Here is a 13,934-nt window from a genome sequence, read left to right as displayed (position 1 = left end):
GCACGTTCATTATGCCGAGGAATAATGGTTTAAATCAGGGCTATTTAAGTGTTTGTACTGGGAAGTTGATTTACCTAAAAAACTAAATGATCCTCTAATTTACAGACGTCTCTTTATACATCCATGGCCACAGACTCATTGGTGTTTACAGTCCAAAATGGCGCCATCTGGTGGCTATTGTAAAAAAAAAAAAAAGCACTGGTGTTTCACCTCTTTACTTCTTTACTCTTTGCCTGAACCTAAAAAACAAGTCTGAACCCTCAAACAGGACTTTGAAGGCTGAAGTGAGGACCGGCCAAAACGTCCTCACTCTGAAGGTCTAAAACCTTGGTCCCCACAAAGATAGCTGTACAAACACACACACACACACACACACATATACTGTATATATTGTGTACAAGTCGTATCTAATCAAGTACATATTATCAATCAGAACTGAAGTATGGATTCTGGCTGGACCAATAATCCCTGATTAAAACGACCCACAGAGGGATCAGACTGGCGTTATCGATATCGATCAATCAGAGTGATTGATTATCAGTCCCATCTGTGTTGCCTAATGGCATGTGTGGCCCTCCAAGTTCCATGTTACTATGTGTATAATAGGCGGTTACCCTTAAGCCGTGGTGACATCTATCCTTTCAATAGATCAATACTCCTCCGTCTGCATCCCTGAGTTCATTTCCTCTTATTTCAAAATAAAACTCTTTGCTCGTCATTTTTTTTTTTTTTAATCTCATCCCCGCGGTCGTCATGGCAATTGATGAGCTGTGATTGATTATCAAAAGCCCATCTCTGGCTCGGTGCATGAGTTGCACTGCGCGGCACAGATTATGGGGTGGTGACATGCAGGCTGGTTGCCGTGGTAACCGAGAGATTTTTTTTTTTGCCCTCCCTCATCTCTCCTGCTCTCTGGTTTATCTGCAGTCTCCATGTGTGTTGTTGAGTTGAAGTGGATATGAGATGCACTGACGAATAGCAGCATTGTTTCCAGTTTAACACATGTTATAGTTTCATTTGACTGAGCCACGTGAACGTTAAACTGCATTAAAATAATATAATAACAATAATATAAATACTAGTGAAATTATGAGGTTTTTACATCATTTTTGCTTCACTTTCTGTTAAAAAAAATCTTATTTTATCAATTAGAAGTTGCACCAAAGTTGTATTTAAAACATTGTGCAGGGCTGCTGCAGCAGGACGGGTCACCTTTACTGTTAAATTAAACACTGTGTTGTGACTGTGACACAATAATTCCCCTGATACAGCAGCTTGCTCCTCCTGTGGCTCCGACCTTTGTTGTCCTGAACATTAGTTATTTAATCGCTTTGTTAGTCACTAACTTTGTCTGTCTGCTGTTTGGCGCTGGTCAGGTATACAGGTAGTGGAGCTACAGTGAGCTTTTTTTCTGATGAAGACAAACAAGGTCGATGAGGACGGAGAATTGCAGGTCAAAACAAAGAGCTAAAAGAGGCTAAACTGGAGGAGGATAGTCATTTGATCCACAGTTAAAGCCCATGGAATAAATAGAAAGTTATATTGCACAGTTATATCAGAACTGGAGAGTATTTCTTCATTGAAAGAAGAAGCAAAGAACGACGGAAAAGATGTTTTCGCTCTTCTCCCGACTGGCTTCGGCAAGAGTTTGATTGACAGATGGTTCATCCAATCACCTGCCAAGCACCTTTTTTAAAGTGCCTACCCTTTTCCAAACTAACTAAAGGTCATTTTATGCTTTTGAAAACACAGATGTCTGTCTGTGTTATTGGTGCCACATAAAAATGGATTGTCTTTAAGAGACGGGTGTCATCACCAACCACTTAGCTGCACCCAACACTGCCAGCGCCAGGATGCCCGGCAGCGTCTGAGGCTTCCTGGCTCTGTACGTGACATTATGCGGGGTAATCGGGTCTCCATGGTTACACCGTGACATTTTTGGGATGTTGTTGATTCATCGATAAGGGTTGAGGCTTTCTGCCACCGCCGCCGCTGCTGCCAAGACAGCTGGTGGTGAGGTCACAGCGTCTGCCAGAGGCGCGAGTCTGTGTGTGTGTGTAGAGAGAGTCTGGTGAAGGTTAGGAAAAGAAAGAGAGGTAGAAAATGGGTAAAACAATCAAGAGAAAGGATGTAACATAAGAGGACAGCTGATGTCATCCTGTTGAAGAGGGAGGGCTCTGGAGAAATCTCATAAAGGGCAAAACATTTAGCCAGGAGCTACTCATCACACCAGCTGATTTTTGAAGTGTGTGTTTGTGTATATATGTGTGTGTCTGTGTGTGTGTGTTGCAGGTAACTGTGGTTTTATTTTGATCAAACATGCATAATTTCTCTACTTCGCCTCTGACAGTCGTATATTAACCAGAGTAAAATTCAACAGCCTCTGCTCATGCCAACTTTTTGAAATCGCCGCGCTGAGCGACTTCAAGAGGAAAAAAAAAAAATAATAATCATGATGAAATTCTGGTGAAATTTCCCTTTAAAATAGATTTCCCAGATAGAAAGGCAAACTCTACTCTCTCCGTCTCTTACTCATTCAGTCCTTCTTCTCTATCTCCCTTACCTCCCATTATTCCGTCCTCTCTTTCTCCCCTCCATCCATCCATCCATCCATCCATCCATCATCCCTCCTCCTCACAATAAATATCACCGTGTATTTTTATTCATCAGGTTAAAGTGTACTTATTAAGGAAGAGCTGAACGAGAAGCCAGGATATCGTAGGCAACTCAAATAGAAGCAAAAGACAGTCTTTAGAAACCAGAATAGTCCTCATTACTAATATTAGAAGTCACTTATTATTATTATTATACTTATTATTATTACTAGTATAACTGTTATTAGGATAAAATAAAGTTCCTTGGCCCTTGTTGATGCAGAGAGAGAGGGTGCAGGCTGTCGACTGCAGAGCAATGGTTCCACGTTGTTCCCTTTCATCCCAGCGATCAGGTTGAATCCATGAAATTCCAGCGTTAAAGGGGAGGTTATTCCATTTGTCCCGTTTTGGCAATTTGTAGTTAGTCACATTTTATTTGGAAGTGGGACTCGGTTGCGGGTAGTTCCATTCAGATTCCAGTGGATGTAATTCCATTTTTATTCCGTTGCAAATTTGAAGTTTGTTTAAAGGGTGAGAAGAAATCGTGTGTTGAAAACCAAATGGGCGATATTTTAACGATATTTCCCTTCCGAAAAGTCACTTTGGCTATTTTGTAATTCCGTAATATTCATGCGTGTTTGAACCTCCAGGAGGAAAGACGAAAAATGTGTACTATCCCTTTAAATATCCTCCGTCGTTCTCTTGTGGCATGCGTGGAAACAGGCAGACGTTGATAAAGACAGTCTGGCGTGATTTTGTGATCAAAAAGGAGACATATATATATATATATAAAACTGTTGACAATTGAAATTCAATTATTACTCGTTGTGTTATGAACATTTAAGGATTTAATGAGCGTAAAACATTCGAGACTAGAAAAGCTATTTCTATATGTGTGTGATGGTATCAGCATGTAAAATCTAAGGCTTGGTGAAAAATTATAATCAGTTCTAAATCCAGTTTTTACAGTAAATTAATGTTATTTATCTCACGCTTACGGCTTACCTCGCTAGCTAGTTAGCTCACTGATTTGCGGGTTAGCTCACTAGTGGGTTACTTTGGAAGCTCCCTCACTGTATAGCTACCCAGCCAACATGGTTATGTGGGCCCCACATGGGTTATGCTGGGGGTACCTGGGTACCAAGTGGGCATCTTATCTGGGCCCACTTAGATCAACTAAGTTGGTCCCTCATGGGCTCCCCACGTGGGCTACCCATGTGGGTCCTAGTTGGGTCACTACTGGGAAATTAGTGCATGGGGCCAACATGGAAACTGTGGACAAACACACTTACAACCCTTATTTCAAGCCATGTAGTCCCCGTGTAGTTCCCACATAGAACTTAAACCTGGAGATGGGTTTTGATTCATGTTGCCCAGATTGGGCCCATATAACACCCAGTGTAATCCTGCATGAAACCCACAGGGGCAATTGGCACGGGGCCATTATGGAACCCATGGACAATCCCATATAGGGCCCATTTTTCAGCCCATTTACTACCCACATACAAATGTTGGCTGGGTAGTTAGCCCACTCACTAGCGAGGCACTTTGGTAGCTCCCTCACTCTTTGGCTAGTTAGCCCACTGACCAGCGAGTTGACTTACAAGCGGGTTACTTTGGTAGCTTCCTCGCTCTCTAACTAATTAGCCAACTCACTAGCAAGTTACTTTGGTAGCACCCTCACACTCTAACTAGTTAGCCCACTAACTAGTGGGTTACTTTGGTAGCACCCTCACACTCTAACTAGTTAGCCCACTCACTAACGGGATACTTTGGTAGCGTCCTCGCTCTCTAGCTAGTTAGCCCACTAACTAGTGGGTTACTTTGGTAGCTCCCTCACTCTCTAGCTAGTTAGCTCAATGACCAGCGAGTTAGCGCACTAGCGAGTTACCTCGCTCGCTATAGTGCTTGCTATCTAACTTGTATTGGGCATTTCTTTTTGAATTGACTTTTTGAGTGGACGATGATGTGTCTGCAGCCATATTCCAGCCAGATGATGCCAAACTGTCTTTATGAACATCTGCCATTTCAGGATCCCGTCCGTCCTCGAAGGAGTTACCATCACCGTCACTGAACCCGCTCTGCTCTTGGAAATGTAGCATTCTAGAATTCCACCGGAACCCGTCCTGCCGGGTTCTAGAACTGATTCCGTCGACGTCTCGCGTCCTCCGCCGCTCTCTCTCTGTCTCTCTCCCTCTGAATGTGTTCAGCCATTTTGCAAACAAACAAAGAAAAACAGTTTGGATGTCCCTCTCTCCTATAGCTGCGTGGTGACAGAGTCCTCTATGACCTCACAGCTGTCCTCTATGACATCGTCGCAGGGTCCCACCCACCCGCCAATCACCATCAGCCCTCCTCTTCCCCCTCCTCCATCCACGCCGCCCTCGCCCGCTCCTCCCACGCCTCCGCCCTGGAAAACGTCCTCGCTGGAGTCCAGGAGGCGCGAGCTGGACTCGGACATGTTGGAAGCACAGTGCAGGGATTGGCAGGGGCACGGGGGCGGGAGGGGAAGCGTCAGGAGCGAGTCCCGCCCATTCGCTCTCCGCGGGGAGAACGAGGGGTTACTGATGTCGACTGAGCGGCCCACCTCGTGCAGGTGAGTCTCGCTTCTGGTCACGTCACTGAGTCCGAAGTCGGCGTGGCTGTGGCTCCCCAGGGGGCGGAGCAACCCGTCGGAGATGGTGTATGAGGGCGGGGACTGGAGGGGGAGAGACATGGGTGGGGCTCTGCGTTTGGAGCGTGAGAAGAGGTACGACAGGCGCTTGAAAGAGTCCGCCTTTGATCCCGGAGTCGAGAGGCGCTGCAGGCGGGTCCTCGTGCGAGCGAATGATGAGGAGAACGTCGAGGAGAACGATGAAGACGGGGACGGTAGGCCGGTGATGGAGGACGGAGGGATGACGGTCGTCTTCAGCCCATTGCTCTTTGGTTTCCCCTCCTCGTCCTCCTCCTCTTCCCCCCATCCAATGCCCTCCTCCAGCTCTTCCTCCTCACCCTCATCCCCTCCTTCTATCTGGGTCATCCCAGAAATGGAGCGCACCAAGGCGGACACTCCAAGCGTCGGTGACTGCCTCACTTCGTCCTCCAGCGGGGTCATGAAGGTCACGCCCTTTGACCTCTGGCCTCCACTGCCGTCGCCCGGATCGCTGTCATCCTCCGAGGCCATGGCGCCGTCGTCTCTCATTGTCTCGCTGGAGGAGGAGTAATGTCGCCGAGGAGGACGCCGGTTGCCGAGGAGATCCAAGACCTCGTAGCGGAAACTTGAGATGTCCTGCTTCAACTCCTGGAAAGAAAGATAGAAAGAAAAACTGTTTTGAATTTCATGTAATTACTGGTGATTTTTAAAATTAGTAACAAAGATAAAAGATGAAGAGAGAGGCCGAGAAAGAAAAAGTCAATATTGGAGCAAAATAACATTTTTTATCAAGAAGCTTTATATGGATTTTAAAATGTGACTTTCAGGGGAAAAGAAGATAAACATAGAGAGAAAACAGAAGAGGGTGAGGAGGGGAAGTGGAAGAGATGAGATGAGATCGCTGACTGAATGAGAGAGGGGAGGTGAAACATCAATTTGTAGAGGCAGAGGGTGAAGAGGAGGGTAAGGACTCAGGAGGATGGTGATGAAGAGACGGAGATCGCGGTCAAGAGACAAGCAAAAGAGAGAAAGAGAGAGTGGATAGGAAGTAGTGACTGAAGAGAGAGGAGGGAAAAGACTCCAGTAAACTCTTTCTCACTTCAACTAAATAAGTTGCTTAATTCATTTAAGTCTTTAAGTCTTTACTGCCACGGCCATAAAAACAGACCAGTTTCAGTAGAAATCGGCAATGTAAAAATGTAATGTAACAATATAATGTTACAACACAATGTAACAATGTAATGTAACAATATAGCGTAACAATGTAATGTAATAATGTAGCGTAACGATGTAATTTTACAATGTAATGTAACAATATAATGTAACAATGTAACGTAACAACACAATGTAACAATGTAATGTAACAATGTAATGTTACAACACAATGTAACAATGTAATGTAACAATGTAACGTAACAATGTAATGTAACAATGTAATGTTACAACACAATGTAACAATGTCATGTAACAATGTAACGTAACAATGTAATGTAACAATATAATGTAACAATGTAACGTAGCAATGCAATATAACAATGTAATGTAACAATGTAACGTAACAATGTAATGTAACAATATAATGTAACAATGTAACGTAGCAATGCAATATAACAATGTAATGTAACAATGTAATGTAACAATTTAATGTATCAATGTAATGTAACAATGTAATGTAACAATCCTCTCGCGGATACTGTTCTGTGTGCTTGTATCACGTGCATGCGCCTGGTTATTATGTGTGCAGGTTTTGAGACTAATTAATCTCTGTATTTATTCCGTCATCTTTTTCTTCTTCATAGGAAAACATGTCAGAATATCATTTTAAACCAAACGTGCAGCGTGTTCAGTTTATTGCTCAGTGTTGAAACAATGCTGGTTTCTATATTTTGATTCACTCACAAGTTGAATTCAGCCCATAGCTTTAACAGAAAATTAACATAAACGCAGACATAAACATGTTCTCTGTTTACAGCTACTGTAACTTCGCTCTCTCCCCTTCCTACCTGCCTACGAGCTACGAGCCAAATAAACTTCAATCCTTTCCTTCTTTAAAATGTGATCACAGCTACTCCATCTTTTTTTTTTTCTTTTTCATTCGCCATATGGGATCCAAATGCTGCGCACGTGGATTCTCTCCTCAGAGAATAAAACACTGTGATTTACATTTTAAACACACAAATAAACACTCTCTGCTTTTTTATGACTCTCTCACACACACACACACACTAACACACACTCGGGTGTGAAAGTGTTTCAGCTCAATGTGCACCTGATGTTGTTTTTGCGTTGAAAAGCCCAAAGGAACTTTCCACTTCAAAGCCCCGGCTGGGCTCCAGAGGCATCATGGGAAACACACTCTGGAGCTAAAACAGCTCCGAATAATTTACAGCTCAGAAGATGTGAATCTCTCCTCAAGGATTATCGACTGTTGGTTATTGATCAGAGTAGGTATAGATTTGGGTCCGGAGATGACTTGGTAGTTATTAAGACCTTTTAATAAATCTTTATGGCGATGAAGCAGAGCTTGGTATCAATAAAATCCTGCGTTGTTTACTGCAACATAAACACAAATAAAACGTGATGTTTCTGCAACTTTGCTCCACGCTGATGTGATTTACTGCAGAACAATAGACAGATTTATGTTCTATTGTTTAAACTCTATTGTGTTTGATGCTCTCTTTTCTTTTGTTATCTTTTTGTTATTCTTTTATTTCCCCATAAGCCGTCACCATGACAACAAGCTGCTCGTCCCGTGGTTTCCCCCCCTTTAAAGAGCACCCACCTTAAAGTTCTCCTCCGTCAGTCCCTCGTCCGTCTTGGCGCTGCGTATCATGGCCGCCACGTACCTCTTCACCAGGCTCCGGATCACTTCCTGTTGGAGACAGTTGCCATGGTTACTTCCTGTGTGGTTTTCTTGGTATTCTCATTATTTGATCATATTTAGTTTTTTTTCTCTTTCTTTTACTGTTAGAAAATGCTTTAATATACGATATTACGGTTCTAATTATAGAGAAAACGGAGACAGTGTTGTACACACTAAATAAATTAATTCCATCAATTTGTCTACATACAAACATATGACAACAAAAAACAATGCTAATATATAATTCAGGGAGGCATGCTGGGTTTGAAAACCTCGGATCTGCAATAGAAGAAAGATTCTATTCAAATTTAAAGAAAAATATTTGAAAAAGTCTTGTGAAATCCAAAATTAATATGCATAATAAGCATTATTCTGGCTTAAATCACTTGTATATAGATGTTTTATTTTATTATTTTATTCTTATTATATTGTTGGTCATTGGTGCTTTTTATATATATATTTATTTACACCTATTTTTTTCACTATTTGTGTACATAAGAATTGTCTTTACCGTTATCTGTTTAGCTTTCTTGTCCTAGCTGTTATTTCTATTTCTGTGTAGTACTTTTAGAGAGATGCATAAAACTGATTCTGATTCTTATCCAGAAGCAGAAGATCTTTAGTCTTTATCCTTATCACAGATGGAAACTGGTTCATTGAGGTTGGTAGATTCAAAAACATTCAGTTTCTCTTGTATTGAACTCACTATATGAGGATTTAAGAGTGTACATTTTCCATAAAGTTTCTCGACAAAACACCCTGAAATATTCTGGTGTTCAGAAGATCACAAATCTGTAAAGGTTGTTTATTTCCGGCGTGTTTAAGTTTAACAAACTTTGTTTCAAAAGCCTTTTAAAAGAAGGCGACTCCGACTATTTAACTAGTATTTATTCAGATTTCTAGAGTATTATTACAGTAAATATTTTTATCAGAGATTTATGAATTTTGTTGTGCACATGAAGGTCTCAAAATCTTTCTTTATTTTTTGGGGCTTTTGATGGTTTTGTACGAAATTGTATATCTTGATCTGGCTTTAGTTTATCTTTTAAGCACCTGCAAGTTGAACATAATTGTATGACATATTAGTAAAAACATTCATTCATTCATACATAAATTTTTTTTCAATGCATTTGCATAAAGCAGCATATTTGCCCTTTCCCATGTTTATAAGAGTATTAAATACTTTTATAAATAATTTTTTTTAATCACGATTAAATATTTTAATCAATTGACAGCTCTAATGATAATGTATAAAACTATTATATTTTCAACTTGCTCACTTTGCTGCTTCGTCACTGTTAATATTTCAACCTAGCTGATGAATTTAAATGTTATTATCTCATTAAGAGATCAGCCAATGAGGCGAGTGACCCTCATTGATTTAAAGACCAAAGACAAATCTCACCAGCATTTGGTGCTCAGTGGGCGGTAATTCAAACCCTGACACACTGATACAGTACACACACACACGCACACACACACACACACACACACACACTGCATCCTCCCACAGTCAACACCTGTGAGTGCCAAACGGGACGGTCTGGCATGCTGTCACTCTCCGCCTCTGCCAGAAACACACCACTCACTCTGCGAGAGAGTGAAGGGCAGATTCCTACAACAATCCTTAAAAAACATGGACGCCTATCAAAGCAACAATCGGCGGCTGCCAAACACAAAGTACTGGCGTCGCCGCGTCCGCGGTCGCTGCCAGCGCCGAGGTGTCAAAATACACGAAGGTCCGTCTCGCTCGATTCGCTGCACTAATCCTTCACAAATATCCATCAAAAAGCTTGGACATCACAGGAAACAGACACACGGCTGCCAGAAACAATAAACGGAGTTAACTTATTTTAGAGGACACGTGAGGACATCGCTGCAGCGAGGTGAGACGTTAAACCACTGGAGGTCAGAAACACAGGGCGGCTCTGTTAAAGGAACAGTTCTACATTTTAAGAAATTAGCTTATTGGCTTTTTAGCCGAAGGTTAAGATGAGAACATCAATACCACACTCATACTTTATATCTTGTTGGTTTAATTTGTACAACTGCTGTGGTTTTATGGGGAGTATTGAGGTTGCCTGGAACAACAGAAAAAAGGGGTTAATATTCCAAGAAAACTCAAGAATTTCCAAGATTAAAGTCTTAAATTTACAAGAAAAAAGTTGTCATATGTCATCAATTTAGCTGCCGTCTGAATTTTGTTGATGCTAAAGTAGGGTTGTTACGATAAGGACGACCTCTGAGCGAGACGAAGGTCCCGAAAGATACATATACAAGTTTTCTTTCATATTCTTACAGCGTTATTTTATGAACATAATGCTGACATCGGTATGCATTATACTTTATCCTCATGTTAGACTTAGACTTGTAAGTTTTATTTTACCAATGGGTTATCAGTTAAATCCTACTGCTGTCCTATCTGACGGACGGCCTCTGAGTGTATGGAGGATGGAAACTGCCAAAATAAAAAATAAATAAATAAATAAATAAATAAATAAATAAATAAATATATTCATTCACTAAATATTGCAAAATTAATATAAAAAAATAGATATAGCTATTAATTAATTGTTAAAATGTGACATAAATTGATATTTCTGTATGAATTTGCTTCTTTATTTATTCATGTATTTATTTATTTACCTATCTATCTACTCTTATGTGGATCGGTGGCCCACGCTGGACCGCTGGGCGCTCTGCACCGCACCGAGAGAACGGGCTCGGCGGCGTGTCCGCTGGTCAGGGTGCCGTTGTCGCTGCTGATATTGTAGGCTTACGAGGAAATTATCTTTTGATCACAACTTGTTCTCATATGTAGTTTATTTCTGTACGACTTTTTTTTGTTAAAATATTTTGTAATAAGCCATAGTTTGGACAACATACAATTGGTTTACAGATTCTGAAAGCTGAAGACCTCATATTTCCAAACTAGTTCAACATTCTTTCATCTTATATGAATAGATGATTATGAAATAGCGATATTCTGTAACTACATCACAGGTTGTCCCCGGTAACGGAGGCTCTCGGGTTCAAGTCAGACATGAGAGAGGTGTCGATCCAAAAATGTCAAAGTATTTCTTTAAATTGGCGCAAACTGGAAAAGCAAAAGGAAACTGTAGACTTATAGTTGACGGATAGTTGCAGAGCACACACACACACACACACACACACACACACACACACACAGTAAACACACAGTAAACATATGAACATGAAGCAGTGACCGGTTCCTGACCTGGTAATGCTGGTTCTGTATCAGACTGTCAGCGTGGCGTTCCTGCAAACACAAAGACGGATCATGTTAAACATGTTTCTGCAGACGACCTGGCATCACATGCACGTTTAAAACACACAGTTCTTTTTTTAAAAACACAGTGACGTCCTCCTTTGAATAATGAGCGTTAACCAGAAGAGAAGAGAGAACAGGTAACAGATTGCTTTTGGCTGACAGAGTGGCACTTTAACAGCCCGGATCCTCGACACTGGAGAGCTGAGTAATGAACTCCACTCAATCATTTCTTTACATCCACTAAAATAAAGATTTATAACTTTTTTGGAAGGAGAACTTCTGCTCTTCATTTAAATTTTTAAGCCGTTAGCTGAGAACGACTGAATCGTCTCAGAGACAGATGTGAGCAGTATGTAGAGGAGTATCTTCCTTTCCTTCTCCTCCTCAACGTTGGAGTCGATTGAATCCAGTGAGCTGAGAGCATTCGGGTTATTTTTAGAGAGCTGAAGCACCGAACCAGACCTGTAGAAGTCAACTGATGCTGCACACTTCTTATTAACGCTTCACAAAAGAAGATAATAAAGAGAGGAAATAAGAGACAACGTGATAAATAAGAAGACATTTTGTCAGTAAAAAGTAAATTAAATCAAATGTTTTATATTTAAATTAAATTAAATCTTTTAAAGAAGATTCTGAATATGTTTTGGATTCATAAGTGATTGTTATTCAGGACCTTCAGCTTCTTAAATGTGACGATGAGCGGCTTTTCCTCGTCTTAAACGACAGTAAACAAAACAAGATATTTGAAGTTTAATTGTGATGAGAGTTTCTCACTTTTATTCTGTGTTTTACAAACCAAACAATTAATCGATACATTTTTATTTTTTTCATTTAATTAATTAATTAATTAATTAATTTTACATTTATATCTTACTACCATGAATCATATCATTGTAGTTATTTTTACCCTTAATTTTAACTAATTAATTAAATTATATTTAAAATTATTTTATTTTATTTTTACATTTAGTTAATTAATTAATTAATTAATGTATTTATTTATTTATGGTTTCTATCTTACTACCATGAATTATATTATTGTAGTACTTATTGCCCTTAATTTTAACTAATTAATTACATTATTTTTAAAATGATTATTATTATTATTAATCGGGGTGGGAGGAAGGCTGGACCTGTCTCTGTGTGGGAGTGGGAAGCGATGTGTACTGTAATGTATGTGTATGTACATATTAAATGTTAAATGTAAGATATCATTTTTTGTATTGCTGCACCGGTGTTATGTTTTGTTGTGTTTGTTATGCTATGTTTGAAAAAAAGGAATAAAAAGAATAAAAATGCATTTTTTTTTTTTTTTAAATATCAGTTATCATAAATACCGGTATATTGCGACACCTCTACTTAATAGTACTAGTAGTATTTTTACACCGTGGTATTACTTAGTACTTTTATACTGAAGTAAAGGATGTGTTGTAAACCTGCAGTCATCCTCTCCACATCTTCCTCCATGCCTATCATCTTCTTCCACATCACACGCTGTTATTCAGCTACAACACACACACACACACACACACGCACACACACACACACACACACACACACACACACGCACACACACACACACACACACACACACACACACACACATACACACCGTGTCTCTCTCCCTTGATCAGATCTCTGCAGTGCTGTGTGGCTCTGTGTGAACCTATGTGGGCTGGTCGGCTTATATAACTCAGTCGACTTCAGCTGAGGTGAACATGCCAGCTGCACTCACTGTGTGTGTGTGTGTGTGTGTGTGTGTGTGTGTGTGTGCGTGTGTGTGTGTGTGCGCGTGTGTGTGTGTGTGTGTGTGTGTGCGTGTGTGTGTGTGTGTGTGTGTGTGTTATCACTGCTTGCTCACAGTCTCTCTCCAGATGACTGGACTGTTAAATGTGTTTATCAGGACTTGTTTATCTGCTGATGTTCCTTCTGTGCTCACAGACGCACAGCTGATGTCGGCCCATGTGCTGTCTCATTGTATTTCTGGTAAGCCACATACTGTGTGTATATATATATATATGCATATATATATATATATATATATATATATATAAAATTTTATATATAAGTAACGCTCCAAACTTACGCTAAAATTTGGCGAGGCATGGCCATTTTCAAAGGGGTCCCTTGACCTCTGACCTCCAGATCAGTGAATGTAAATGGGTTCTCTGGGTACCCACGAGTCTCCCCTTTACAGACATGCCCACTTTATGATAATCACATAAACATTTGTCAATACCTAAAGACCTTTACATACCAGGGGCTTTTTTTCTGGTCAATTTTTCTTAAATTTTTCACGTCAATATATTTTAGTTTTTGTCATGAATACTTTCACAAAGAACGTGAAACTAACGCGGCGAAAAAGCGTAAATATTTTTCGGAATGAGGTTGATTTTTCGGAGCTTTCGCACCGTAACTAAAGGCATCATCCAATCACGTTGTGCGGAACAGGTTGAGTTGCGTCTATATTTATGAAACAACCACACGGAGGCTCCGTAGTCAGGAACCAAGACGGCAAACTTTATTACTTCCTTTCAACCTTGACAAAAGTGG

At 40.4% G+C, this 13,934-nt stretch overlaps 1 protein-coding gene across 1 annotated transcript in view; it reads right to left on the bottom strand.

Moving 5' to 3' along the window:
* Positions 1–645: 645 nt before the first annotated feature.
* The window catches only part of trpc5a (transient receptor potential cation channel, subfamily C, member 5a), a 128,717-nt gene continuing 115,428 nt past the window's right edge, over positions 646–13,934 (bottom strand). Inside the window, exons 16-18 of the mRNA XM_037758090.1 lie at positions 11,328–11,369; positions 8,009–8,098; positions 646–5,874 (exon numbers count right to left, since the gene is read on the bottom strand). Of these exons, the coding sequence (XP_037614018.1) occupies positions 4,852–5,874; positions 8,009–8,098; positions 11,328–11,369 (1,155 nt within the window). The 3' untranslated portion in view covers positions 646–4,851. The remainder of the gene's footprint in view (positions 5,875–8,008; positions 8,099–11,327; positions 11,370–13,934) is intronic.

The sequence above is a fragment of the Sebastes umbrosus genome, chromosome 22 (assembly GCF_015220745.1).
Source record: "Sebastes umbrosus isolate fSebUmb1 chromosome 22, fSebUmb1.pri, whole genome shotgun sequence".
NCBI lineage: Eukaryota > Metazoa > Chordata > Actinopteri > Perciformes > Sebastidae > Sebastes > Sebastes umbrosus.
This window is presented reverse-complemented; position numbering and strand designations above follow the sequence as displayed.